General features: G+C 44.2%; 1 protein-coding gene across 3 annotated transcripts in view; it reads left to right on the top strand.

Moving 5' to 3' along the window:
• Nucleotides 1-935: 935 nt before the first annotated feature.
• SH3RF3 (SH3 domain containing ring finger 3) overlaps nucleotides 936-26,414 on the top strand; it is a 456,298-nt gene continuing 430,819 nt past the window's right edge. For all 3 annotated transcript variants that reach the window (XM_074991008.1, XM_074990999.1, XM_074990989.1), the window contains exon 1: nucleotides 936-4,488. In XM_074991008.1, the coding sequence (XP_074847109.1) occupies nucleotides 3,982-4,488 (507 nt within the window). In that variant the 5' untranslated portion in view covers nucleotides 936-3,981. The remainder of the gene's footprint in view (nucleotides 4,489-26,414) is intronic.

Genomic DNA, 26,414 nt, shown 5'->3' with positions numbered 1-26,414 from the left:
AGAACAGGATGACAATTGTGTGAGCCATCCCCTACCATTTAATCCCAGCCTCTGAAAGAGGTGTAGGGACACCCCAAGCATAAGGTTGTATCCTAAATTCCCTTCCAATTTTTGCAGCTGCACAGCTGCCTAATAAGCCCAGGTCAGGCTGCTGTCTGTTAATTACATTGGCTTACTCCTGGTTCTTGTGTTATGAGAAAGGGTAAATAATACTTCCCGGCTCACTAGCTCTACACCCTTCCCGATTGTATAGACCTCTATCATATCCCTCATTGGTCATCTATTTTCTAAACTGAAAGGTCCCAGTCTTTTAAATCTCTATTTGTATGGCTGCAGTTCTGTAACTGTAATCATTTTGTTGCTCTACTTTTTCAAATTCTACTATATCTTTTGCCAGGTGGGTTAACCAGAACTGCATGAAGAATTCAAAAGGTAGGCATAATATCATTGTGCTACTGTGTAAATGTATGATATCTGTCTTATTATCCTTTATTATTAACCTTTCCTAACGGTTCCCAGTGCTCTGTTAATTCTTTTCGGTGGCTGTGGCTGCCTTAACCACAGGGGTGGTAACAGGTCTGGAGCTGCAGCCAGCTTGTCCAGAGGCCAGTGCAGTTAAAGCACCCTGCAAGGCTGATGATTAGATATGTTGAAATTCAATCAGCGCTTCATTCTTTTGTCCCTGCTGGGGGCTCTGTGTGTGACTGAGCACTTGTCTTGAGCAGAAGCCTGCCACCTTGTACTTCCAGTTGCAGGATGCTTTTCATGCATTGCTCTATTTGTTCAAGTATCAGAGAGGTAGACGTGTTAGTATCTTTGGAAACAGCAAGAAATCCTGTGGCACCTTATAGACTAACAGATATTTGGAGCATAAGCTTTCGTGGGCAAAGACCTGCTTCACCAGATGCATCTGATGAAGAGGGTCTTTGCCCATGAAAGCTTATGTTCCAAAATATCTGTTAGTCTATAAGGTGTCACATGACTTCTATTTGTTCAGTACCATCTGGCACTTCAGACAGAAGATGTAGAGAAGGGCTATCTGCTGCTCTTCCCCATGGCCTGAGTAGCAGGAATACAAGCTTCGGAATCCATGAAGGTCAGTTTATGTGAGAGGGGAACTAATAGGGGAACAGATGTTCCTCACTATTTGTAGATTTTTATGATTTTCATCTGGTTGTGAGCAACAAAGTGCAGCATACAACATATTCCTTTTTATTTGAAGTGTAAGAGACAAAGCAGTGACCACTAGCAGTATATGATTTACTGGGTTAGTACAGAAGTCTTGCCTGCTGAGAAGGAAATTGTACCTCAGGAATTATTAGCAGAGACACTAATGCCTTTACTGTAAATCCAAGTTTTGGCTGCACCATGGGTGCACAAAACTCCAGCCAAGCTGTGCAGGTACCTGAACTCACTTGCTACCTGTATTTTTCAGAATAATATGTTCCTAGGGGCCTATGTTTCTGCCTTTGTCTGTAAGTATTGTTGCCTCACTCTAGTCATCTGGACATCTATCTCCTGCCCAAGCCTTTGAGCCATTCACAAACCAGACAGGCATTTAGTCACCATGTCACAAGAGGCCTGATCTGGTAGGTGAGCTCAGAGGCTACCTATTAGATTGAATAGTAACAGAGAGGAAGCCGTGCTAGTCTATACACTATCAAAACAAAAAGCAGTCAAGTAGCACTTTAAAGACTAGCAAAATAGTTTAGCTACTTGACTGCTTTTTGTTCTATTAGATTGAGTCTCATTGAGAACCCAGAGCCCATTTTATAACATATAGCCCAATTATTAGGGTATGTCTACCCTTGCACTTGATCAACAATATTTTTGTCATTCATGAGTGCTCAACACCCCTGCCAGAAACAACAAAGTTTTGCCAGGGCAAGCGGAAGCGTGAATGCTGCTTTGTTAGCAAGAGCATTCTGATGCTATCAAAGTGAACCCCTCCTTGCTGGGGTGGGAAGTATTTTGTGGGCAAAAGTGACAACAATGTTCACACACACACTTTTAGGGATGGGGCTGTGTTGACACAGCCTTGCTGCAAAAAGCTGAATAGTGTAGACATACCCTTAGAAGACTCACCTGGGATGTGGGAAACCCTGCTTCAGTGCCCCTCTCTGCCAGAAGGGTGGAGGTAATTTCAACAGGGGTCTCTCCTCTTTCAAGAGATGCTCTAACCACTGGGCTATAGATATGATGTTGTGGGACTCCCTTAGTCTCATCCGTAAAAGTTCTTGGACTCTGGCTAACTAAGAAAGGGGAGTTTGGAGAAGGGGCACTGGCCTTGGAATCCTCCATCTCCCAGACGGTGTCCTAAACAAAGAACTACTGAATCACACCGGCAGTGGCCCAATGACAAACGGCAGTAGTTCTGCAATCTGTCTAGCTGAGGGATTTCATTAGTATTACATTTTAGTAAATATTAAATTAGATTTTCAATTTATCCAAGGAACCACCCCCCCACCCATACCTTTCTAGCACCACAACAATAGGTGCTATGTCCGAGACTGTCCACTAAGGGGAAACCTACTTCCAGCAATATATTTGTCATGCACAGTTTGAACAAACTTCTGCAAACTTCTCCAGCATCTCCGGTTGCTCCGGGTGCGTATTTCCGTTGTTCTGACGGTGTCCTGGGGCTGGGGTCAGATAGGAGACAGCAATGCTTCCCTCCTGAAATGGGAGGAGAAGCAGGAAGGGAGGTTTTGCAGCAGTAGGTAAAGATGAAGCTTGGATTTATGGGCTCCCTTTTACAGCACATATTAGCGGCGGCCTTTGGATCTGGGCCGAACTGAAGAGTTTCCTGAATGACTGACCCGGGCTCGAAGCCGGGAAGCGAGGGGGGAAGGTTCTGTAACGTGTGAGTTGCTGCTGGATGGTCTGCTGGGAAGTCTGGACCACATTCCCTGCGGAGGGAGCATTAATAGCATGTGGCTAGCCACGCTGTCAGTTTGCTTGCCCCCTCCAGCCTGCCTCCTTCTAGGCAGCAACACCCCCGGGCTGTTGATCTCTGGCCATCCTTTCTCAGCGACAGGAAGGTGGGGTCCCTGGGCCTGCTGGTGACCTCGGCTCGGCCAAGCGAGCAGCGCTAATCGCAGGGCGTGGGCAGAAAACTAAAGCCAGCGGGAGCGACAGGAGGCGGTGTACGTTTCCGGCCGAGGAGCTGAGCGGGTTCCTGGGGAGCGTGTCCGTGCTGGGGCACTGGAGGGGAGGGGGGCGGCTGTGAGCCGCTTGGTCGGGGAAGGAGCCCGGAGCATGCCCCCCCGAGCTGCCTGTGCAAAGCGGTCTCGCCCCGTCCCGTTAATTCTCCTCTTCCCCGGGGGGATCTGCCCCGCGCCGCACCTCCGCGCGCCGCTCTTCCTTCTCTCGCGAAGAGGGGGCGGCCCCGCTCTGCAAGGCTGGGGGCAGAGCGAGAGTCCTGCGGCGATCGGGTTACAGCCAGCCGCGGGGAGCAGAGGAGGGGCCGCGTGGCGAGGAGCAGCAGCGGTCAGTGCTGAAGTCATCCCTGGGGAGAGCGGGGGGATCTGCTCGGCCTCTTGCCTCTGCGCTCCTGGCCTGCCCCAGGCCTGCCAGCGAGGCTCGGGGGCGCTAAGCCGGCTCCCTGGATGCGTCAGGCCCCAGCCCAGCTGCTGATCGCGCACAGGCGACGGGGAGGAGGGCGCGGAAAACAGGTGCCCTCCTCCGGCTCCATGCTGCCGGGACTGCTCTCTCCCCTGGATCCACCCGCGGGACGACCGAGCTGCGCCGACAGGGGGCTGGGCGCGCAGGGCAGCGGCAGCCCGGCTGCCTGAGCTCGGCCGCGCCCCCGCTCTCGGAGGGCCCGGCGCCCGGGAGGAGCTGCACCCCCTGCTGCCGGAGGCGGTGATTCACGCGCTGCCGCCAGCGCTCCCCGCCGCCGCCGCCCTGATGGCTCCTGCTGACAGGCCGCTCGCGGGAAGCCGGGGCCGCCATGTGCCGCGGCGGCCGCTGCCGCTCTAGATGCTCCTAGGGGCGTCCCGGCGGGGCGCGCTCGAGGCAGCCGCGGCCAAGCGGGGAGCGGAGGCGCGGCGGGGAGGCGGCGCGGCGGCGGCGGCGATGGACGAGTCGTCCCTGCTGGACTTGCTGGAGTGCTCCGTGTGCCTGGAGCGGCTGGACACCACGGCCAAGGCGCTGCCCTGCCAGCACACCTTCTGCCGCCGCTGCCTCGAGAGCATCGTCAGCTCCCGCCACGAGCTGCGCTGCCCCGAGTGCCGCATCCTGGTGGGCTGCGGGGTGGACGAGCTGCCCGCCAACATCCTGCTGGTCCGCCTCCTGGACGGCATCCGCCAGCGGCCCCGGGCCGGCAGCGGCAGCCCCCCAGCGCAGGGCAGCGCAGCTGCGGCGGCAACCGCCCTGCCCGGCAGCAGCGGAGGAAGCGACTCGGCGGCGTCGCCAGTCTATCAGCCCGCGGCGGCCACCGGCTCCCCCAGCGCGGCCGCCGCCAGCCGGAGCGCCCTGCTGGGAAAGGTGGGTCCGCGCCTGTGCCTCGGCGCTGCAGCGCCGCCTGGGGCTCGGCCCCTGCCCTCAGCCCTGCCGCTGCGCGGGGCGCTCACGGCCTGCCCGCGCCTCAGGGCTCCCCACACCCCCAGCCTCTGCTCTGCTGCCCCCTCCTCGGGGTGCCTTTGCCCCCAGCCCTTTGCTGTCCCGGCTGCGGGCTCCCATCCCCACAGCCTCTTCTCTGCTGCTCCCTCCTGCTCTTTACCCTCAGCCCTCAGCTTCCCCATCCTCGAGGCACCCCACAGTCCAGCCCTCTGCTTTGCTGCCCCCCCGAGGACTCCTGCACCTCCAGCCCTCTGCTGTGTCCCGTCTTCAACACCCAGCACTTCCACACCCTGCCCTGCCTGCCCCTCCTAGACTTAACTCATCTCCTCTGTGTCCCTGCACTCTTACCCCATCTACACACCTCTCACACTGTTCATTTATTCCCCAGACTGCACCTATTTTCCGCATGCTCACTCTCCCTTGGACACCCCTTTTTCGAACAGTGATCATGTAGATGTAAACTTCATGCCATACATTCCCTTTTTTGCTTACTTACAGGCTTCTGATCCTCATTTTTCTCTGTCCTCTCTATCTACACACATCCCTTGCCCTCAGTCCCCCTGCACACAGCTTCTTCCTATTCCTTTTTCTCTCTCTCTGCAATGGAGAGGAGCTGGTTAATTATTCCTCATATCACCTCCTTTGGGAGATCATTGCTGTTTCATTAATTTTGTTTATGGTTGCAGTTTTCAAACTAAGGGAAGCTTTGAAGTTAGCATTTAGAGTAGAGCTGGGAATCTCTAACTAAAGTTCTCAGACTAACAAACTGATTTATTTGGTGATGAGGTTTCGTGGGACAGGCCCACTTCAGATCAAGAAGAAGTGGGTCTGTCCCAAGAAAGCTCATCATGGAATAAATCATTTTGTTAGTCTTTAAAGTGCCACATTTCTGCTGCTTTGTTTTGTTGGAGTACAGGCTAACACAGCTACCTCTGTGTTAAAGTTCTCAGTGTGGGGATGACATTGTCAGTAGAGAGATTGGAAAATATTACTTTTTTAAGGTCTTGGTTGTGTGTATTAGGGAATGGTTGTTGCTTGCATGGATGTTTACATTCCAACATGGGAAAGTATGTTGTATTTCCCTTTCTCCTGACATTAGTTTATAGAGATTGCAGAGCTGGTTTTCGGTTTTGTTGGCTTGAAGACTTTATTGTAAAAACTAGTTTTTTCTCTATCACCTTGCGTCCTCATTGTAATGACTGATCTCTGGGTTTAGTTTTTGAGACAAGAAAACATAATGGTTACTTGAACGTGAAAGATGTAATCATAAGTAAAAGGAACAAACACATTCTAAAATGTTTACAGTATGTACTGCATTATGATTTCATGTTTTAAAATATAAAGTATTTCAACAGGATATCCATTTTAAGCTTGTTCGTTTGGTTTGTCTCTATAACTGGATTTCCAGGTACACGTGCTTTTTTAAACTCCATCCCAATCTATACACATTTCAATATAGTGACATGACTTGTAATCATTGTTGAAGCAACTACATGTTTAAATGTGCTGAAAATGTTTTTTCAATGTGTCACAAGCATGCTATCACACTTAAACAAAGGCATATTTTGCCATGATATGTGATAAGTTTGGGAATGCATTGTAATCTCTGTGTTTTGAGCAAAGTTTTGAAAGATGTTCTAAACCATTATTTCCTCACTCCTAAACTGCTCATAATGTTTTATAGCAAATGTATGTGCCCAGTCTTGCTCCCACTGAAATGAAAGGATTTTTCCCATGTACTATAATGTAATAGGAATAAGATCAGGCTCCATTAGGGGTTGATTCTTGTCTGATGTGAATGAAGAATTCTGATTTGGTAGTGTGTCACACATACTTTGTATTGGTGTAAGTGACTATATAGAGTATAGGCCTGTGGAGAATCTGACTGCTTTGAGTCACTGTGGTGGTTCCCTGACTCACAGAGGATATCCTTTGTGTAAAGATGATCCCTCAGTGGCAGAAACTCAGTGCCACGTCACTGGCAGCCCATGGTATAAGGGCAGGTTGGGATATCACTGTACCTTGTTGGTACCTGGTTCTTGCCATAATTTCCCAGTGGGGCAGCAGGCTACAGGGCAGTGATGTTCCTGGGAGTATTCAGAGGTCTTCCAGTGTGGTACATCAGCTGATCTAGATAATCGCCTAATTTTACAAGAATTTGCTTTAAAAGCACTATCGAAATCAGTACTAACTAAAATTTAATACAAAGACTTTTGTATTGTTCTATATACTATACACTGGAATATAAATATTGAATTAACATTTCAGTTTATTTTATAATTATATGATAAGAAAGCATTATTTCAGTAGTAGTAGTGTGCTATGACACTTGGATTTTTATCAAAACAAAAAGCAGTCAAGTAGCACTTTAAAGACTAGCAAAATAATTTAATAGGTGAGCTTTCGTGGGACAGACCCACTTCTTCAGACCATAGCTATTATTTTGCTAGTCTTTAAAGTGCTACTTGACTGCTTTTTGTTTTGATAAAAATCCAAGTGTCATAGCACATTACTACTACTGAAATAATGCTTTCTTATCATATAATTATAAAATAAACTGAAATGTTAATTCAATATTTATTTTGTTTTGATAGTGTATAGACAAGCACGGCTCCCTCTCTGTTTGGATTTTCATGTCTGATTTTCCAAGCAAGTAGTTTTTAAGAGAAGTGAAACTTAGATTTGTCTTATGTAACCTAATACCCAAAAGGGGTACAAGGTGTCTGGAAAGATCGAGAGCCACTGCTATAGGGTATAACTTTAGAACAGCCCTGAAACTGCTCTAAATTATTCCACAAACTAGCGTGGCTCCAGTATTGAAGGACTGAAGCCGAAGTTCAACATAACTTTTGTTCAGCCCTTCCATCTCCAACATTCAAATCTTAGTTGCAATAAAGGTGCCAGAAAAATTTGCATATTGGGGTTGCTGAGAGCCATTTAACCAAACTGTAAACAATGTATATAATGGAAACGCCCAGCACCGCTCGTTTCAGCATCTCAGGCTGCTGCTGAGGATCTAGACCTATCTTCTATTATGTAGGGGTAACATTTGGAAAGGTTTACTTAATCCATTAGCACTACATTTAAGGCTAATACTATTAGTCTTTTCTTCAGTTTTTGAGGGGTGGTAAATACAATTACATATGCATCTTCAAAACCATTCTTACTATTATAACAGTTTATTTCTGAGTTTTAAACATATTATATAACATTTAAAAGGTATGTATTATAAATTCACTATTACAGTGATCGGTTTTCTTTTTTTCTTTTTGGCTACGTCTACACGTGCAGCCAACATCGAAATAGCTTATTTCGATGTTGCGACATCGAAATAGTCTATTTCGATGAATAACGTCTACACGTCCTCCAGGGCCAGCAACGTCGATGTTCAACTTCGACTTTGCTCAGCCCAACATCGAAATAGGCGCAGCGAGGGAACGTCTACACGCCAAAGTAGCACACATCGAAATAAGGGAGCCAGGCACAGCTGCAGACAGGGTCACGGGGCGGACTCAACAGCAAGTCGCTCCCTTAAAGGGCCCCTCCCAGACACACTTTCATTAAACAGTGCAAGATACACAGAGCCAACAACTAGTTGCAGACCCTGTATATGCAGCACGGACCCCCAGCTGCAGCAGCAGCAGCCAGAAGCCCTGGGCTAAGGGCTGCTGCCCACGGTGACCACAGAGCCCCGCAAGGGCTGGAGAGAGAGTATCTCTCAACCCCCCAGCTGATGGCCGCCATGGAGGACCCCGCTATTTCGATGTTGCGGGACGCGGATCGTCTACACGTCCCTACTTCGATGTTGAACGTCGAAGTAGGGCGCTATTCCCATCCCCTCATGGGGTTAGTGACTTCGACGTCTCGCCGCCTAACGTCGATTTCAACTTCGAAATAGCGCCCAACACGTGTAGACGTGACGGGCGCTATTTCGAAGTTACTGCCGCTACTTCGAAGTAGCGTGCACGTGTAGACGCAGCTTTTGTTACTAGAAAGTGTTTCGTGTCTGTTCTTCAGTCTTGTTCCGTTTTAAGTTAATGGCAAAGGAGTCATTGACTTAAATGGGAATGGGATCAGTCAAGAGATGTTGATACAGTTAGCTGGTTAAATAGTGAAGCTTAACTGGTTAACTGTTTTAACCTAGGTCCCACTGCCTGGTGCGTCACAGCCGTGGTGTCTCATTGCATTTGGAGTCCCGCCGCCAGGGCTGCTCTGGCTTAGTGCATCTAGCAGCTGCCAGAGTTAACTGGCAAGGGCCTGTTAACTAGTAAGCATATTGGTAAGCCTTCTGCTTATAAAAACAATTACAAAACATTGTATAAACTGGGTTAGATCCATGGTGCTCAAAGTTTTTTTTGGGGGGGAACCACTTGAAAATTGTTGTGGAGGATCAGTGTACCACTTAATATTTTCTAATGTTGTTTGTACCATTAGCTAATTATTGTAAAGCATTTGGATAAAAGTGCCTGTACAAAAAACCTTTAACAATAATTAATTCTTTTTCTTTTGTTCTACAAATAAAAGCACACAACTCATATTTTTAATATCAGTAGGAGCCTCCCCCGTAGCCTACAGTAGCCACAGAGTTGAGGCTGGGAAGGAGGGCCATCTCTTCCTGGCAGCCACAGCCCTGGAGCTTGGGAAAGTTGTCTCTTTGGCCACTGCAGCCCTGCACGTCACAAGTCCCCACCACCTTCTCTTCCCACCCCACTGCTCCCTGCTTACCTTCTGTTTCTCTCACCTCACTCCATTGTCCCCTCCTACCTGTCCTTTATTCCCCTTCAGGGTCATCACTTCACATTACATGTGACGGTCCAGACACCTAGTTAGTGGAACCACTCCTGCGAGCCACTAATTAGTTGAGCAGCCCTACATTGTTTCATGTGTGGCCACCCAGGCATGCACCTGAGAGGGAACTATCCTCAGACCACCTGAATGGAGCTCACAGAGCACTGGTGGTCCACTGACTACAGTTTGAGACATAGGTGACTCATGGTGTGTGCACATGAGGTCACATGCCTCCCCAGCATTCCCCTGCACTCACTGTCAGCTCTGCACCAAGTTACTTCCAATGGGTGCCGGGGCTTCCCCTGGAGCGGCACAGCATGCGATCAGTGTGAGCTTCTTAGCTCACTCTACTCCTAGGGCCCGCCATACTGAGTGTGGAGGAGGGGACTACCCCCTATGGTCCAGAAACAGCAGGTGGAGGCAGAGCAGGGGTAGGGATGGGCGGACATGGGAATAGCAGAGTTGGGGAGGGGACAGGACAGGGTCACATGTCTGGTACCCTCTCCCCCCATGCAACCCCATCACCTCAGGTTTGAGAACCTCCACACTAGAGTACAGAGATTTCTTGTGAGGTTTTTGGACCTCCGCTTGGCATTTCAGTTAATTCATTTACCTTTTTCTGAGAAAAGCGAGTGGGGTATTCTTTGTGATCCATGTTGAGGTTCTAGTGTTGTACCTCCAGGAAATCATATAAAATAATTCACTGAATCTATCATAAATTAAATTTTGGAACTTTACAGTGAAGCATGTTTGGGAATGCTTTGGGGATGATAGATCTGTTTACTAACTGTGTCCAAATGCCATGTGATATTCAGACACTTAATAATGATTTGAGGAGACTGATTTTCTTTAAAATGTAACTATATTTTTGTAGATACTTTCATTTAAATTTCAAACTTGACAATTCATGATGTCAGAGCAACTCTGGAGAGCAGGTGTTAAATATTATACTTGAAAGAGGATGTTTATAATTATTAGATCATTTTAAAATATGAAAATTCCCACGATTATCTGAATATATGTTTTGAGTTGGAAATATTCTGTATTTATGGTCTTCTGTTCTGCAAAGGGATCAGATAATCTTTACACTTGGATGGCTCCTGCTTCAAAATCAGTCTCTGAATAATATCTATAAACATGTAATGAAACAGACATTTTCTGCTGTTGCACACTCACTGTCTAAATGATGACAAGGCATTGCAGATCCCTGTTTGTAACAAACAACGAGCTGTATGGGAGGAAGGGGAAGATGAGGGCTTCTGGGAAACTGTTATAGGAACACCTGAGTATACAGATTATGTGCAAAACTAGAAGGGGTTGAGTGTTAATTATTAATACAAATGAATAACTTAATAACAAGTCTCTCCTCTAGCAATCAGTACAATTCACTGTCCAGTAAGGACTCATTTAATGTTCAGACACAGGGTTGCATTCTAATCTTAATTACCTTGCCTGACCAATGCTTTTTGTTTGGGCAGGGGAGAAGGGAATTATACACTGTTATGGAGCTTCCTTGAAACATTTTATGCATGTGAATTTGGTAGAAAGCAGTATTATGCCCAATACTTAGTCACACTCTAGCTTTTATGATTAACGACTACAGTTTTCCCCCTGCTTCTGCTAATGAACACCTGAGCAGTGTTTCCATGAAACTATTTGTTTAGCCTTTAGAATGACCTTACAATTTTTTATCTTTGAAATCAATGCCGTGTTTCTGATCCTTACAAGGTTCATTACAGTGAAAGAAAGTCTGAACTAATCTCCTTTTAAGAAAGCAGTAGGGGAGAATAATCCTCCTTAAAGCTGCTGATACAGCTTTTCTGAAAACAAAATATAGCATCTCTATCTGTGTTAAACAATATATATATAGTACAAAACTGCTTGGAATTATTCTTTTTATGATCTGACTGTGAAGAGCGGAGTTATGGTTTGTTTTTTTTTTGTTACAGCCTTTACTTCACCCACCTTGTCCTTCTACTACGTTTTATCTAGTCGACTTCTGCTGGTGAGGGACAAGCTTTTGAGCTTATGCAGAGCTCTTCTTCAGGTCTCAGAAATGTACTGAGAGTATCAGATAAATACAAGGTGAAGCAGATTGTTTCACATAAGTAGTTAACACATATTTCAAGGGACCGTTCAAAGTGAAGTGGCTTGTTAACATCTCACCAGTAGTGGGGGGGGGGGGGGGGGGCAGCAGAGGTGTGAGTGTTGGGGGTGGTACGGCTTGCAGTAAGAGGAATCTTAGTGGATTTTAGCTTGTAGTAATAAGCCGTAAATCCAGAGGCTCTGTTCAGTCCATGATTTTTAGTGTCTGGTAAACTCGTGCATTTAAGCCCTCAGGTTTGTCTTTTGAAGGTACAGTGTAGATTTCCTTTGATGATGAGAAGGAAGAAGTAAGGTGATGGCTTTGTGAAAAATGTTTACCCAAAGGCAATATGGTGTTTCTGTGTTTTATCATTTTCCTTTGTGAGTTCATTGAAGAGCAATAGTGATTATCTTGTTTAACCCACAGTAGTTGTTACAGGTTTATCACAACATGTGGTATACTTCATCCAATGCACTAAATGCGCTAATAACAACTGTCTGGGTGAAAAAGCAATCATTGTGCTCTTGAATGAACTCACACAGAGCTCCATGTAAACTTATTTGTCTCCCCAACAGAAGTTGGTCCAATAAGAATAATTACTTTACCCACCTTGTTTCTCTAGTACCTTGGGACTAAAATAGCTAAAATAATGCTGCATACAACATTTACAATCTTTGAAAACTTGCTTGTCTTGGAAGGTATTTCAAAATGGTTTCTTATTTCAGCCATTGGTTTAGATTGGTCATTTTATGACAGCAAGTGCAAATCACGCTTTTTATGGTTTAATTCTAGGATTGTCAGTTAACTGGTGTTAACTCATATAATTAACTAAAAAAAATAAACAGGATTAAAAATAATTGCAATGAATAGCAGTTTTAATTGTATTGTTAAACAGTAGAATGGCAATTGGAATTTATTAAATATTTTTGATGTTTTTATACATTTTCAAATACATTGATTTCATTTACAGCACAGAAGTCAAAATACACAGTACTTACTTTATATTGTTATAAATATTTGCACTGTAAAATGGGAAACAAAATAATTAGTATTTTTCAGTTCACCACATACAAATACTATAGGGCACTGTCTATCCTGAAAGTATAAAGTAGGATATTTTTTGTTGTTGTTTCATAATTGCACTCAAAAACAACCATGCAAAACTTTAGCACCTACAGTCCTGCTTTTTGTTCAGCCATTTGCTAAGATCAGCAATACTCAATCTATGGGTTGGGACCCAAACATGGGTCGCGATAAGATTTGTTAAGGGTCGCCAGGAGCTTGGAGCTCGATATGGCTCTTAAAGAAGCCATTTGCAGCTCCTTGAAGCTGCCCCAACGAGTAGCTCTCTCTATAAATAGAGAAGCAATTACACATTACAAAGACAGCTTCTCCATCTTTGATATTCATAGCCATCTCAGGCAAGCCACTTAACAGACTCTTGCAGTAAGTAATTCTCATCCCCCCTCCTCTATTTCCCCATTTTGCCCCCACTTCTGTTCTATGTAGCTGATTTGTCAGTTTTCATTTTTTTGTTTGTATCTCTCCCCGGGTGCTGAGTGTGACTCACCCAGCCCCTCCAGATGCTGAGTGTGACTCTCCCAGCCTGCCCCAGCCTGAGTGTTACTCCCCTAGGTGCCCCAGGGTGTGACTCCTCCAGCCCCCCAACTCTCCCAGTCCCTGAATGTGACCCCCCCGTCCTTGAGTGTGGCCCCTCAACCCCCCTCAGCCCCTGAGTGTGACTCCCCCCAGGCACTCCAACTCTCCATCCCTAGAGTGTGACTCCCTGAAGCTCCTGAGTGTGACCCCCATCCCTTGAGTGTGTTTCCCCCAGCTGCCCAACCCCCCCAGCCTCTGCACGTGACCCCCCCAGTCCCTGCATGTGACCCCCTAGCTCCTGAGTGTGATTCCCCCCCAGCTCCTCCAGCCTCTGAGTGTGGGGTTTAAGCTGGGCAAGTAGGAGGGAGCAGTTTTGATATGAGGGTCTTTCCACAACTCAGATCAACTCTAATAATAAAATAATAATGAACTATAATAGACATAGTGTTATTATTTTACTATTATTAATGCATTACCCCCTTTTTATATGAAATAACTACTATGATTATATAAACATGAGGGGGCGCAATTCTATATTCTTGCCTCAGGCACAAATTTAACTAATTATGGCTCTGTTCTCCCCACCCCATCCCTGTTTTTGAATTGCCTGGGGTCACCAAGTCTTCCTGAATTGTCAAAATTGGTCCCCCTCTGGAAAAGGTTGGGTACCACTGGCTAAGACAAACAACTGTGTTCATATTTCTGGAAGATAATGCTGCCTGCCTCTTGTTTACAGTGTCACCTGAAAGTGAGAACAGGTATTCAAAGGACACTGTTGTAGATGGAGTCACAACACATGTGTATAGTAGATTTACGGAAGAATCATCTGTCCATTTCTGCTTTGCTCGCAATTCCAGAGGACACACTTCCATGTTGATTTATGTGCCAGACACGCTAAAGAGTCCTATTACCCTTCATGCTTTGATCACCATACCAGAGGGCATTCTTCCAGGCTGATGACATTCATTTAAAAAAGGGTTAATTAAGAGTGTGACTAAATTGCTCGGAGGAGAACTGTATGTCTTCTTGCTGATTTATTTGTATTCTGCCATATGTTATAGCAGTCTAGGATGATGATCCTTGCACGTTGCTTGTTTTAAGAACACTTTCACTGGAGATTTGACAAAATGCAAAGAATGTACCAGTGGGAGATTTCTAAAGACAGCCGCAGCACTTAACCCAAAGTTTAAAAATCTGACGTGCCTTCCAAAATCTGAGGGACAGGGTGTAGAACATGTTTACAGGAGTCTTAAAAGAGCAAAACTCTGACATGGAAATGACAGAACTTGAATCACCAGAAGTCAGAATCAATCTTCTCTTGATGGCACCTGACACAAATGATGAAAATGAACACTGCTTTGGATTGTTATAGAATGCCAGGATAGATGCATGTTCCCTGGAATGATGGTCAAAGCACGAAGAGATATATGACTCTTTAGTGCATCTTGCATATACATATTTTGAGACTCCAACTACCAAAGTGCCATGTGAATGCCTCTTCTCACTTTCAGTTGATAGACAAAAAGCACGCAGCACTATCTCCCACAAATGTAAACAAACTTCTTTGTCCTAGTGATTAACTGAACAAAAAGTAGTACTGGGTGTACTTGTAGGCTCTGAAGTTTTATATTGTTTTGTTTTTTGAGTGCAGTTACGTAACAAAAAATCTGTATTTGTGAGTTTTACTTTCAAGATAAATAGATTGTACTACATTACTTGTATGAGATTAATTGAAAAATACTATTTCTTTGTCTTTTTATAGTTCAAATGTTTGTAATAAAAATAAATATAAAATAGGCTCTGTACACTTTGCATTTTGTGTTGTAATTAAAATAAATATATCTGAAAATGCAAAAAAATCCAAAATATTTAAATAAATTGTATTCTATTATTAACCACACAATTAATTGTGATTAATTTTTAATTGTGTGATTAATCATAACCAGTTTTTAATTGTTTGACAGTCCTATTTAATATCATCATAACTCGGAAGGTGTAGTAATAGAAACAGGGCATGATAAATACAGTTTTTAGTTAGGGAAGAACAGTATTTATAGGTGGACAATAATGGCAGAGAATCCAAGGTCTGTTCTGCCGATCTTCACTCTTATTTAGAAGATTTTCAGATGGAGGTGTTAAAAATATATACTTGATGTGTATTCACTCAGAATTTTAACTGACCTTAAAAGAAAACAAAACAAAACAAAGCAGCTAAGGCCGTGGTAGAGAAGTCTATGATTTAATGTGTACATGTTTAATTTTTCGTAAGTGTAATGTTATAGAGGTGATACTCAGAGAGGTTGTTGTAAAGGGTGTAACATTTCTACAGAACTTTGGGTTCTATGTGCTGCTTTATTCCCTTTAGCAGCTATTCTTTTGCATCTTTACAAATATTTAATATCATTATATTAAAAGTGCTGAAACATAAGCCAAAAGGGAGTTGTTATGAACTGGAACTGTGGATTTTATTCTAGAAATAAGTCAAACTCTAAACATATTTCAATTATCCAAGGATATGTGGCTTGGATCTGCTTATAAACATTAAAATTCTAAAGTGTTTTTACCTGTCCTAGGCTACGGTTACACGAGCAAGTTTTGCTGGTAAAGCCCTTTTTTTTTTTTTTGACAAAACTTGTGGAGCATGCACACACAAAATGCGTTTTGTCGGCAGTATCTGGACAAAACACAGTACTTTCTCTGGCAGCCTTCTGCTTCAAAGGTTTGATGCATAATGCTGCTGTTGAAAGATTCTGTCACCAAAAAAGCTTTGTAAACGCCACAAGAGGGCCTCTGTGGACAGACAGGGCACCCAGAACAATGGACAGCCCTGTTTGCTGTGCTTCAGGGTGCCTGTTTTGCCGAGAGAGCAGCTGGGCAGTCCGGCTGCTCTGTCAACAGAGTGGAGTGCTCTTCTGATTGGCTTTTGTGTGTGGCCGCACTCTATCAACTTCCTCATGGTCCATTCCTTGTTGTGGTGAGGTGGCTTGTGTGTCTCAAGGACCCAGAGAACTATGCCAGCAGGAGCTACAGCTCCTGAAAGGGTCACCCAAACTGGACAGGTCAAAGGGTAGAGACCAGACAAAAGTGGATCACCTCTCCCTGAGGTAAAAGGGATTGGTTTTGGGTTAACAACCCTATCCGTAAAAAAGCAAAAGTTACAGAAACATCTACAAAGAAACCTACAATGACACAAGTCTTGGAAGGAGCTGACAATCTGCTTGGAATGAGTATGAAACATGGCAGGGAAAGCCAAAAGGAAGCTGCCCCACAGATGACTCTTCTCTCACCCAGGACAACCACCCAGTGTGGTATGTGGAATGTTTGGACCATGTTTCAAGTGGGGAAGGCAGCACAGATTGTAGTGGAGATAAACAGTATAAGCTTGCAGTTTTGTGTGTGTGTGAGACAAGATTGACACAGTCTGGTCAGCTATCCTGGCAGCAGGTGAAACCCTCATCTGTTCAGGACATGAAGAAGAGGGTGCATCACACACAGAAGGTATGAGCTCTATGTTATCAAGAGAGCTATCTGGTACTTTAATGGAGTGGACAGCGGTATCATCATGCATAATCACAGCCAGATTCTACACCACAGTGTGAAAGTTACCAATTGCGCAATGTTATGCATGAACCAATGAAGCAGCTGAGGCATGTAAAACTCTCCCTACAGTGACTTCTGTTGACAAAGTGCTGTAGTGTAAGCGTAGCCCTAGATAATTCAAATTCTGTTTACATGTAACTGTGAATTAGCTTGTGCCTCTGTTTCAGTGTGTAAAAATGTGACAGCACATACCTCCAGTTTTGTAACGTGTTTTGATATAGTCAGATTATGATGCTGTGCAAGTGGAAAATAGTATGATTGTGACTGGAGTCTAGGGACCCGTGTTGAAGTGATGCAGTTAGGGTGAACTGTAAAGAATGGGGTAGACAATCCCCAAAGCTAATGGATATGCCAATACTTAGATTTACTAACCAGCACAAAATAGGTTCTGTAATACCTCGTAGGTTACTCAGAAACCAGCAACATAGTTCCTGTAAAACAATCCAGTCTAAGGCCTCTGCCCAAACATCCAAGAGAAATATGACTAGGCTTACTGAAAATCTTTTTTCATCATATAAAGAAGTTCTACCAATCCCAAAGAATAGGACACATTACCTCCCAGGTTAACGAATATTTCAGATCTTACCCAAATATGTGCTTACAACCAATTATTCTTAACTAAATTAAAATTTATTTAAAAAGAGAATGCATTGGTTAAAAGATCAGTATGCCTACAAACAGGAGTACAGTTTTGAGACCGGTTTCTTAGCAGAGATGATGAGCGCTGTAGTTGCAAAGAGTTTGTTCAGAATTAGTTCATAGGTTAGACTCCAATGTCCATACTCAGGGAGATCCAGATGGAGCTGGAGATCTCAGGCTTACTACTTAAGCTTCCCCTGAATGAAGCGTCAGGCAGACCTGGGATAAAAGGATCATTTTATATAGTTTTCTAGCAGCCTCTTAACCTTGCAGTCCTGAGTGAACAATAAGCTTTTGAAGTAACTTTCTGTTTCCCAAAACACCATGATAATAAATTATATGGATTAACAGAAGGTGATTTATCCATTAAGCAGTTTACCACAGATTTTAATGGTAAATATAGATAATGAAATCACGCCCAAGATTCATCTAAATGTTAATATTCCCTTTTGATCTCTGAATCAACAGCTGTAGTAATAGACGGGAAGTGTGTATTTACATGGCTAATATCTAACAAGATATAAGCAAACACACTCAATTAATATTACTTCTAATTCTCTAGCAATATAGCTTTGCATTTCAGACTTGCAGAATAGCCTATTTAACATGAAATGGTCCCAACTACCATTTACATACTTTTCTAACATGTCTCTTAAGGTCGACTCTGGGTCACTTAAGTCTGTGAGTTGCTTATCCTTTTCTAGCCATGTGTCAGAATTATAGAGAAGTTTGGAAGCTGAAAGAGGAAATTCAGAAATAGTTAGCATGTCCTGGGGGATAAAGTAGAAGGCTAATGGCAGTTCTGCACTAGAGTGGAAGGTTGAATTAAGGTGTGCAATTTCAACTAAGTTAAATATGTAGCTAAACTCAACATACCTTAATTTGGGCTTCCACGCCACCTCCAGTAAGGGAACTTGATGGGACCCCACAGTCCTATGGACTTCCTTTTCTGCTAACCAGGGCGGAGGGACATGCGGGGCACAGAATTCTGAAAGCCAGGACTGGTGGCTGTTAACAAACTTCATGGGGCCATGGGAAACTTGGCCACACCCATGTTAAGTGGTCCTCCAGCTAACTAAAATCATGCTGGATTAGGAGTTTGCCGAATGAGAGAGTTCCAGGTTAGAGAGGTTCAACCTGTAGTATATTAGCTCTTCTGCTTACATTACCGTGTAGAACTGTGTTGGGAACTCAGGCTCTAACCAGAGTAAATGGCCCCTGTGCTCCCTTTTACATTGGTGCAGGGGGCGATGTGTGCGAGGGGCATCGTGCCCCTCCTTAAAACGTCAAGTGAGGGGCAAGGGCCAGAGTCTTTCCTCTCCTGGTTCTGGCCAGGCTGTGTGCCCATGACAGTGTACTGCACTCTCCCAGCTGCTGTGGGGTGGCATTTCAGACAAGCAATTAAAAACAAAACAAAACAAAGCAAAACAAAAAATAATTGATGAAGTTTGTAGTTGAGGATTTTTCTGGTCTTACAAAGATAATATGTTTGAGACTGGAAATATCACAGCAGCTAAGTACCATTGCAAACCTCATTTTGTGGTTCAAATCAAGCCCCACTTGTATATCAGCCCCCTTCACCCTTATGGGTTGGGGGTGAACCTATGGCTTGGGGAGTCTACCCTCCAGTCATGCCCCTTCTGTGCCCACTGGAGCCCAGCTCCCACTGTGGCTTCTAGCCCCTGACCCTGGCTAGCACCCCAATCCCCAGAGTGCTGGAGAGATAGACAGCACAGTCCCAGTTCCTCTGATTCTGGAGTGCTTCTGGTCCAGGCAGTCTGATCCCAGACCACTGTTCCCCAGGCTGAAAACTCCCTTTAATTTAAACAAAACAGGATCTCAAATTCATGGCTAAGATTAGCAAATCCTGGCCGCGTCTGCACGTGCACGCTACTTCGAAGTAGCGGCGCCAACTTCAAAATAGTGCCCGTCACGGCTACACGTGTTGGGCGCTATTTCGAAGTTGAAATCGACGTTAGGCAGCGAGACGTCAAAGTCGCTAACCCCATGAGGGGATGGGAATAGCGCCCTATTTCGAAGTTGAATGTCGAAGTAGGGCACGTGTAGACGATCCGTGTCCCGCAACATCGAAATAGCGGGGTCCGCCATGGCGGCCATCAGCTGAGGGGTTGAGAGACGCTCTCTCTCCAGCCCCTGCAGGGCTCTATGGTCACCGTGTGCAGCAACCCTTAGCCCAGGGTTTCTGGCTGCTGCTGCGGCATCTGGGGATCCATGCTGCATGCACAGGGTCTGCAACCAGTTGTCGGCTCTGTGGATCTTGTGTTATTTAGTGCAACTGTGTCTGGGAGGGGCCCTTTAAGGGAGCAGCTTGCTGTTGAGTCCTCCCTGTGACCGTCTGCAGTTGTTCCTGGCACCCTTATTTCGATGTGTGCTACTTTGGCATGGAGACGTTCCCTCGCAGCACCTATTTCGTTGTGGTGCTGCCCAACGTCAAAGTTGAACATCGACGTTGCCAGCCCTGGAGGACGTGTAGACGTTATTCATCGAAATAGACTATTTTGATGTCGCTACATTGAAATAAGCTATTTCGATGTAGTGTGCACGTGTAGACGTAGCCCCTGACATCCTATATACTTGTAGCTCTCAACTTGAACCCTTTTGTCTTCCCTGATTCTATCAGTAGGACATGTTTCAGCACAGGAAGTTTAAAAAGTGTCTTAAAACATTTAAAAAGAAATGAAAGGAAAAGAAACAGCAGGGATCACTAGGGTTTTCATTTACATTTCTGTCTCCCAAACCCGTTAAAGAAAGCTGTAGTATCAGAAGAATGTGTGTGTTGGAGAAGAGGGTAAAAGATGAGAAATGCAGTTAATGTATTTATGATGCTTTCGATGAATAATATACTAAATTGTTATATATTTAAGGATGTCACTGTTTTTAGTTGTCAACTTAAAGCACAGCTCATCTTGCAAAGATCAAAAGTATGTTCTGTTTTACCAAACTTTCTGGTATTGCTGCTATCTTATGGTTACTTTCTAGAGAAATGTTTGATTAACTATTAAATATTTGAATTTTTCATTGGTGATGGGAGCAATGTGTGGGAGGGGCATGCCTGTGTCTGCAGTAGGAACTAACTGCAAAGTTAACGTCGAAGTTAGGCACTACATCAAAGTAGCCAGCAGAGAGTCCACATTTTCCCTTCAAAGTTTACTTCGAAGTAAGGAGCCCAACTTGAAAGTCCTTAGTCCATTCCTGGGAATGGAGTTTAACTTCAAAGTAAGGTGTGTGTAGATGCTCAACTTCAAAGTTGCTTATTTTGAAGTAAGCAACTTCGAAGTTATTTTTGTAGTGGAGACACAGCCCAGGGTGAAAACAAGGGGCCAGCTGGAAGAGGGGAGGGAAGTCCAGAACCTTTCCTCTTCCAGTTCCTCTCAGGTGGCCTGGGATGCTGTCTAGTGCACTGAAGCGGCTGCAGTCCCCCAGCTGCTGCTGGCAGCATCTCAGACAAACAGTATGGCTAGTGGCTGCCCAAGAGAGTGATCAGTAAAGAGGAGAGAATTCCCCTCACCCCTACCTCCCAGCAATGTGCCACTTGGAGGAGTTGGGGAGAGAGGGCAGGGGAAGGGAACAATTCTGCCCCACACCCCTGCTGGTGCCCTCTTTATGTCCCTCCCACTAATTACCCCTGGTTAATGGAGTTAGTTTATTTCATATTGGAATCACTAACAATGGCCTGAGCCAAAGTGAATACAGAATAAAAAGATGAATGGAAGAGACTTTGTGCAGTGGCTGTAGTGGATTCAGAACTATTATATTCATCTGTGAATAAGTGATAACAAATCTAACAGATACCATCAGTGATGCCTTTGGAAACAAGAGTTACTGACATTTTTGAGCAGACAAGTAAAGTATTTCAAGTATGATAAACAATACCAATATTAAAGAGAGGGCTACTCTCATTGTGGGTAACATCTGACGTGGTTGGTGACGTGGTATTGTATGGATGACTTTTGAATGACGTATCAGAATTAGAACTTAAAACTGCACACTTGTGAGATGCACAACATTCTTTTTCAGTGATTCAAGGTTGGCTGTACTGTATCACCAAATGTTACAAGATTTAATTACTATTGTTCATTAAGTAGCCACTCAAAGATAAAATACATAGGTTTGCAAGAATGCCTTGTGTTCTGCCTGAATTCTAACTCTGGCAGTTCTTCCCTATCTGTTGTAAACTGTTGTGTAGTCTTGCTGTTTTTTGTTTGTTTGTTTGTTTTTTCTGGGAGGCAGTGTGGTTTATTCACAGCTCGGCCCTAACCTGCAAGTTGCATTAACTTCTTTATCTGGTTCCCCTCCTGTATTCTTGGGGCAATAATGTTAACCCACCTACAGTGCTTTGAGATCTTGAGATGAAAGGTGCTCTATAAGTATAAAGTTGTATTTAAAGAATTTGGGATCATATGAGGTAAAAAAGTACTCTCTATAATGGAAATATTACTATTAAATAAAATTGAGGAGATCTTTTAATTAAAGATCTTTAATTCCTGGAGGCTGCAGGGCAGTCCTTGGGGTTGGCAACCCTAACACACATTGCCCTCACTGGCGTAAAAGTAAATAGTCAAATAACTGATGAGGTACAGTTTAAGCAAGTAAAGACATGACTCGAGTGCGAGTACTTGAATACGCACCCCACATGCTTGCTACTTGCTCAAGCTGTGCCTCATAACCTACAGTGCCATTTTTAGAGGTGGAGTGTCCTGTTCCCTGCCTAATGTAGGAGCATTTCCTTTCTGCAAGAAAAGACACCCCTTAGGAGGACAAGTTCTGGCAGGGGAGAGACGATGGGGAAAATGACCTACCTGCTTTCTCCTTTCTTCTAGAATAGTGGTTCCTAACCTGGGGTCTGCAGACAAGGGTATTGCAGGGGGGTCCGTGAAAAAATAAAAGATAAATAAAAACGATCGTAGAAAATAAGTTTTAAATAAATTGCAGAATGATAATCAATTACTATTTTAAAATTAAATATCTTGTAATAATGTCATTTAATTCCTGTCCGAAAATCTATGGTGTGGTGTCCGTGAGTGGTTTGGGGTGGTAATCAGAGGTCCTCACCAATGAAAAGGTTAGGAACCACTGGTCTCTAATCTGTGGCTACATGCTGCAGCGGAGATGTAGCCTGCTTTTCACTGCACCATGTAGCACAAATACCCTATACCAGTGGTGTCCAATAGGACTGAAAGATTGTCACACTTGTGGTTGTCATCCTCCTATATTGGCTACAGCCCCTGTCCCTGCTCCAAATGAATGCCCTTCCCCTCCCCCCATAGCCAGGCATCCCCAGGCCCCCATTCTAAATTAATGCTGGCAGCTCACCAGAGTTGGGGCTGCCAGGGCCAGAGGAGCAGCTGCTGCTGCTGTCAGAGTTGCCGGAGCCGCCACAAGCTTCTCCCATCAGGGGTAGGGCGTGTATGCAAGCAGGCAGGTGGGTGGTATTCATGTGCAGCGCTAGGATGAGCCTCATTTAAAGGCTCCAAGAGCTGCACGTGACTCCAGAGCCAGATTTACCAACCACAGTGTCCTGTTCGCCACATGTGGTGAACGTATTGGACACCGTGGCCCTACATACTGCTATGGGTGGTATGTGGTATAGACATAGGCTAAATTCCATAGCAGAACACAATATTCGTTGTTTCTAATCTTGTGATAACTGCTTGTACATGGATGTAATTCCTTTCGTTGGCCAGATGCCCAGCAGGTTAAGCTCTATGGATATGTTGGCTTTTAATGTGTGTGCATGTCTGTTTTTGTAGGTCAGTGAGGCTATCTGCTGGTAAAAGAAATGATGCCATTTACTGACTAAAATGACAACGTAAAATACAAAAGCACCGATATATTTACACCTGTGCATAGATTACATAGCCTGTAAAGCCTTTTTCTTACCATCTAGAGCTTTCATCATTTAAACCTAAAAATCCAGTTATTGGCTTGAATCTTTTCTGAATCTCCTTTACCCATCCATTTTTCTAAAAGTGGATCAGGCTCCCTTATGAATTGAGCCACAGTGTTGTGTTTACCTCTGTCACTAATTTCAGTTTTTTGGTATTTCAGACTTCCCCTGTGTAAGACATAATTCTTAAGATGCAGAAAAAAAATATTCCCTCCAACTTCTGTTATTTCCCTTTATTAAATTAGTACCTATCTGAAACAACTCTCTTGTGGGGCCTTAGAAAAGAGCTGCCCTTAGAATTTTTTTCCTAAAGAAGAAGAAGTTTGATTATTTTTCATTACAGCTAATACCCCCAAATCCTGAATCATTTCAGTTGCTGATCTCTGCTCAATTTGTATTTACTCTGTTTTTACTATGTCCTTTCTATACAGGGGTGACCACTATGAGCCAAAAACACATAGGTGTTGGAATGAGGGGTGCTTGGACTCAGCCGGATTTGGCAGTTGGCCCCCCACAGCTCTTCTTCTTGGACTACTTGTAAAGTAGCTTTGAAGTTCTCTGCACAGAGGCTGGGCAGAGGTGAACAAGGTTGAGCCTGTGAAATGTTTGTGCCCTGTTCCTGTACAGGCTCCAGCCACCGCTTATGGGTGTTGTGGCTCCACTCACCTGGGAAATAGAGTTTCTCCCCCATTCTGTGTGTTAGCTGAAAGTGACTCTAGAAATGCCCCTGTTGATAATGAGCAGGATGGGCTGAGCATCAGGACAGGTCGCTTTGCAGGGGTTAAAAATGGCCCACATGGGGCAGAGCCTGGGAGAATCTGGATTGTTCGTTTCCAAGCGTGTGAGTGGGACTGTGAAATTCCCGTTAAATAGGAGCTGTGTCTGTGATTGGAGGTGACGTGTGACCAGTGCAGCCAAATGCAGTGTAAACTTGTATTTTGTTGTGATTCGGTTCCTTGCAGCTGAATCTTGGGCAGAGAGCCAGGAAGGAGTCTTTGGCAGTTTGCTTGCCGCAGCAGGAAGTTTCTCTCGTTGACCTCCTTTACTCCTCGCATCTCATGGGGAGTACAGGGGTTGACTACAACCCCGAGAAGTAGATTTCATGAATCCCTACCAGACATGGAAAATCAAACCCCAGAAGATTGACCCTGAGTGGCCCTGAGTGATCTTGCAGGCTAATGTAGACATAGCCTGAACACAAGGCTTAAAGCAACTAGGAGCTCTGCCCTCCTCCTCCATCCTGCAGACCCCAGTGCAGGGTTTAAAGCTTCAGGATGCTGTGGGTCCCCCTCCTGCCTTGCTGCTCTGCAGATCTGAACTTAAGGGCTCCCCACAGCTGCTGCTACAGCAGAGCTAAAAGAACCCAGGCAGGGCCGCTGCAGTGACAAGGCTTCCTTAAGTCCACCTTGCCCCTATGCAATTTCTCCTTTTGCTCCCTGCCATTGGCAGGTTTGGCTGGGGAGGAAACAACAGGAGCTCCTTCAAGTCATATGTCATTTATCCCTGTTTTCCAAACAATCCTCAGCTGCTTTCATCTATGTAACTATTCATATATGGATGTTTACAGCCATGGGCAGTGCTTACTAGTCTGAGAATCTCTGAACTGATCCTGTAGCACTGAGACAATGTGGAAGAGAACATGAAAAAAATCTATGGGCTTGTCTAGACTTACTGGAAGATTTGATGCTCTGATGGTCGATCTTCTGGTGCTTGATTCTGTGTGTGTGGCAAAGAAGTGGAAAAATCGGTTTCTCTGGGCTTGGCCATGGACCCCTATACTCCATGCTATCATGTGGAGTAAGGGAAGTCGACATGAGATTGTAGCGGCTAGGTCTTCACTTTGAAGTAAGTCTATGCTGATACATTGATTCTAGCTACCCAAATGCTGCAGCTAGAACTGCATATCTGAAATTGACTTACTTTCCTAGTATAGACTTGCCCTGTGGATGTTCCCAGTACAAGGAGAACATAGCTTTGTGGTAGGGAAAAGACAATGATGGGCAGTCACAATACAAATAATCAAAAATAAGAAAAATTAGAAGTAAAACACAATAAAAAGATGGGAAAGAAAAAGAGGACAAGAGCAGAACAGAGACTAAAAAAGGAAAAACAATGGGAACCATTGTGCTAATGCATGGGGTAGGGTACAGAGGACAGTAAACCCAGCTGTAAGCTTTGACTCTCTTTCTTGATTACTCTCCTCCTCTGGGCATTAGTGATCATGTTTTTCCGGGCAATACTTGGGGTTAACGATCGTTTAGTTTTAATCAATTGATTGTGGTACACAACAGCTGCACTTACACTCCTGTTGTTTCCAGTTTGCAGTAAGTGTAATTTTCTTATTGACTGCAGATGATGAAAACACTTTTAAAATATATTTAAATACAATGAAAAACAAATAGTGGACTATTTATCCAAAACATAGTCTCTCACTGGTTGAATGTAGCCATCGACTTTATTATATCCACGTATATATAATTTAACAGATTTCATTCTGTTTAAAGAACAACGTATAAAACCAGAATTAGATATAACCTAAACTTTTTATGTAAGTATAGTAGATTTGGTTATTACCTTGATCTTTTTCCCCTTTCAAAGGATGAGTCTGCAAGTTGAATTTGTCTTCTCCTGTTCTATTAGTACAGTGCTGATTTTAATGTGGTCTTCATTATTCTGTTTTTGTTCAGTCCATGGCTGCAGAATGGTAACATTGTTTGCAACGTTCTGTTTCGCATCAAAATAATAGTAAAAGAATTTACATAGAGGTCTCTGTCTTGTTCTGTTTTGGAAACCACAATATTTAACAGCCCTGTGCATAGTTGGATCCAAAAATGAGAGACGGCATATTACATATTAAGTACATAATAACTTTAAAAATAGATACACGGGGAAGAATTCTTACATTCTGCTAACAGTTTGATTAAATGACTTTAATGAATTTCCATAGAAGCATGATACGATTATCAGGAATGCAATGGCTCCCTTAGATGTAAAAGTATTATTTTCTTGCACATGAATAGTATCCCGTTTTGGGGAATTAGTGGATAATTTGCCCCTCTGTTTGCTGTCAGCTGGGGTTTCATTTTCCAAACAAGTCAAATGAATACTCTTTTTGGTTTTCATGAGTGCATTTGCATGTGTGTAATCAGTAATTGTGAGAAGAGGTCATTCATTTGTGGTTGGAATATGTCTCTGTTATTACAGTAACATACACTAACTTTTTTTTCAGGT

This window comes from Carettochelys insculpta, chromosome 1, assembly GCF_033958435.1.
Source record: "Carettochelys insculpta isolate YL-2023 chromosome 1, ASM3395843v1, whole genome shotgun sequence".
Lineage (NCBI taxonomy): Eukaryota > Metazoa > Chordata > Testudines > Carettochelyidae > Carettochelys > Carettochelys insculpta.
This window is presented reverse-complemented; position numbering and strand designations above follow the sequence as displayed.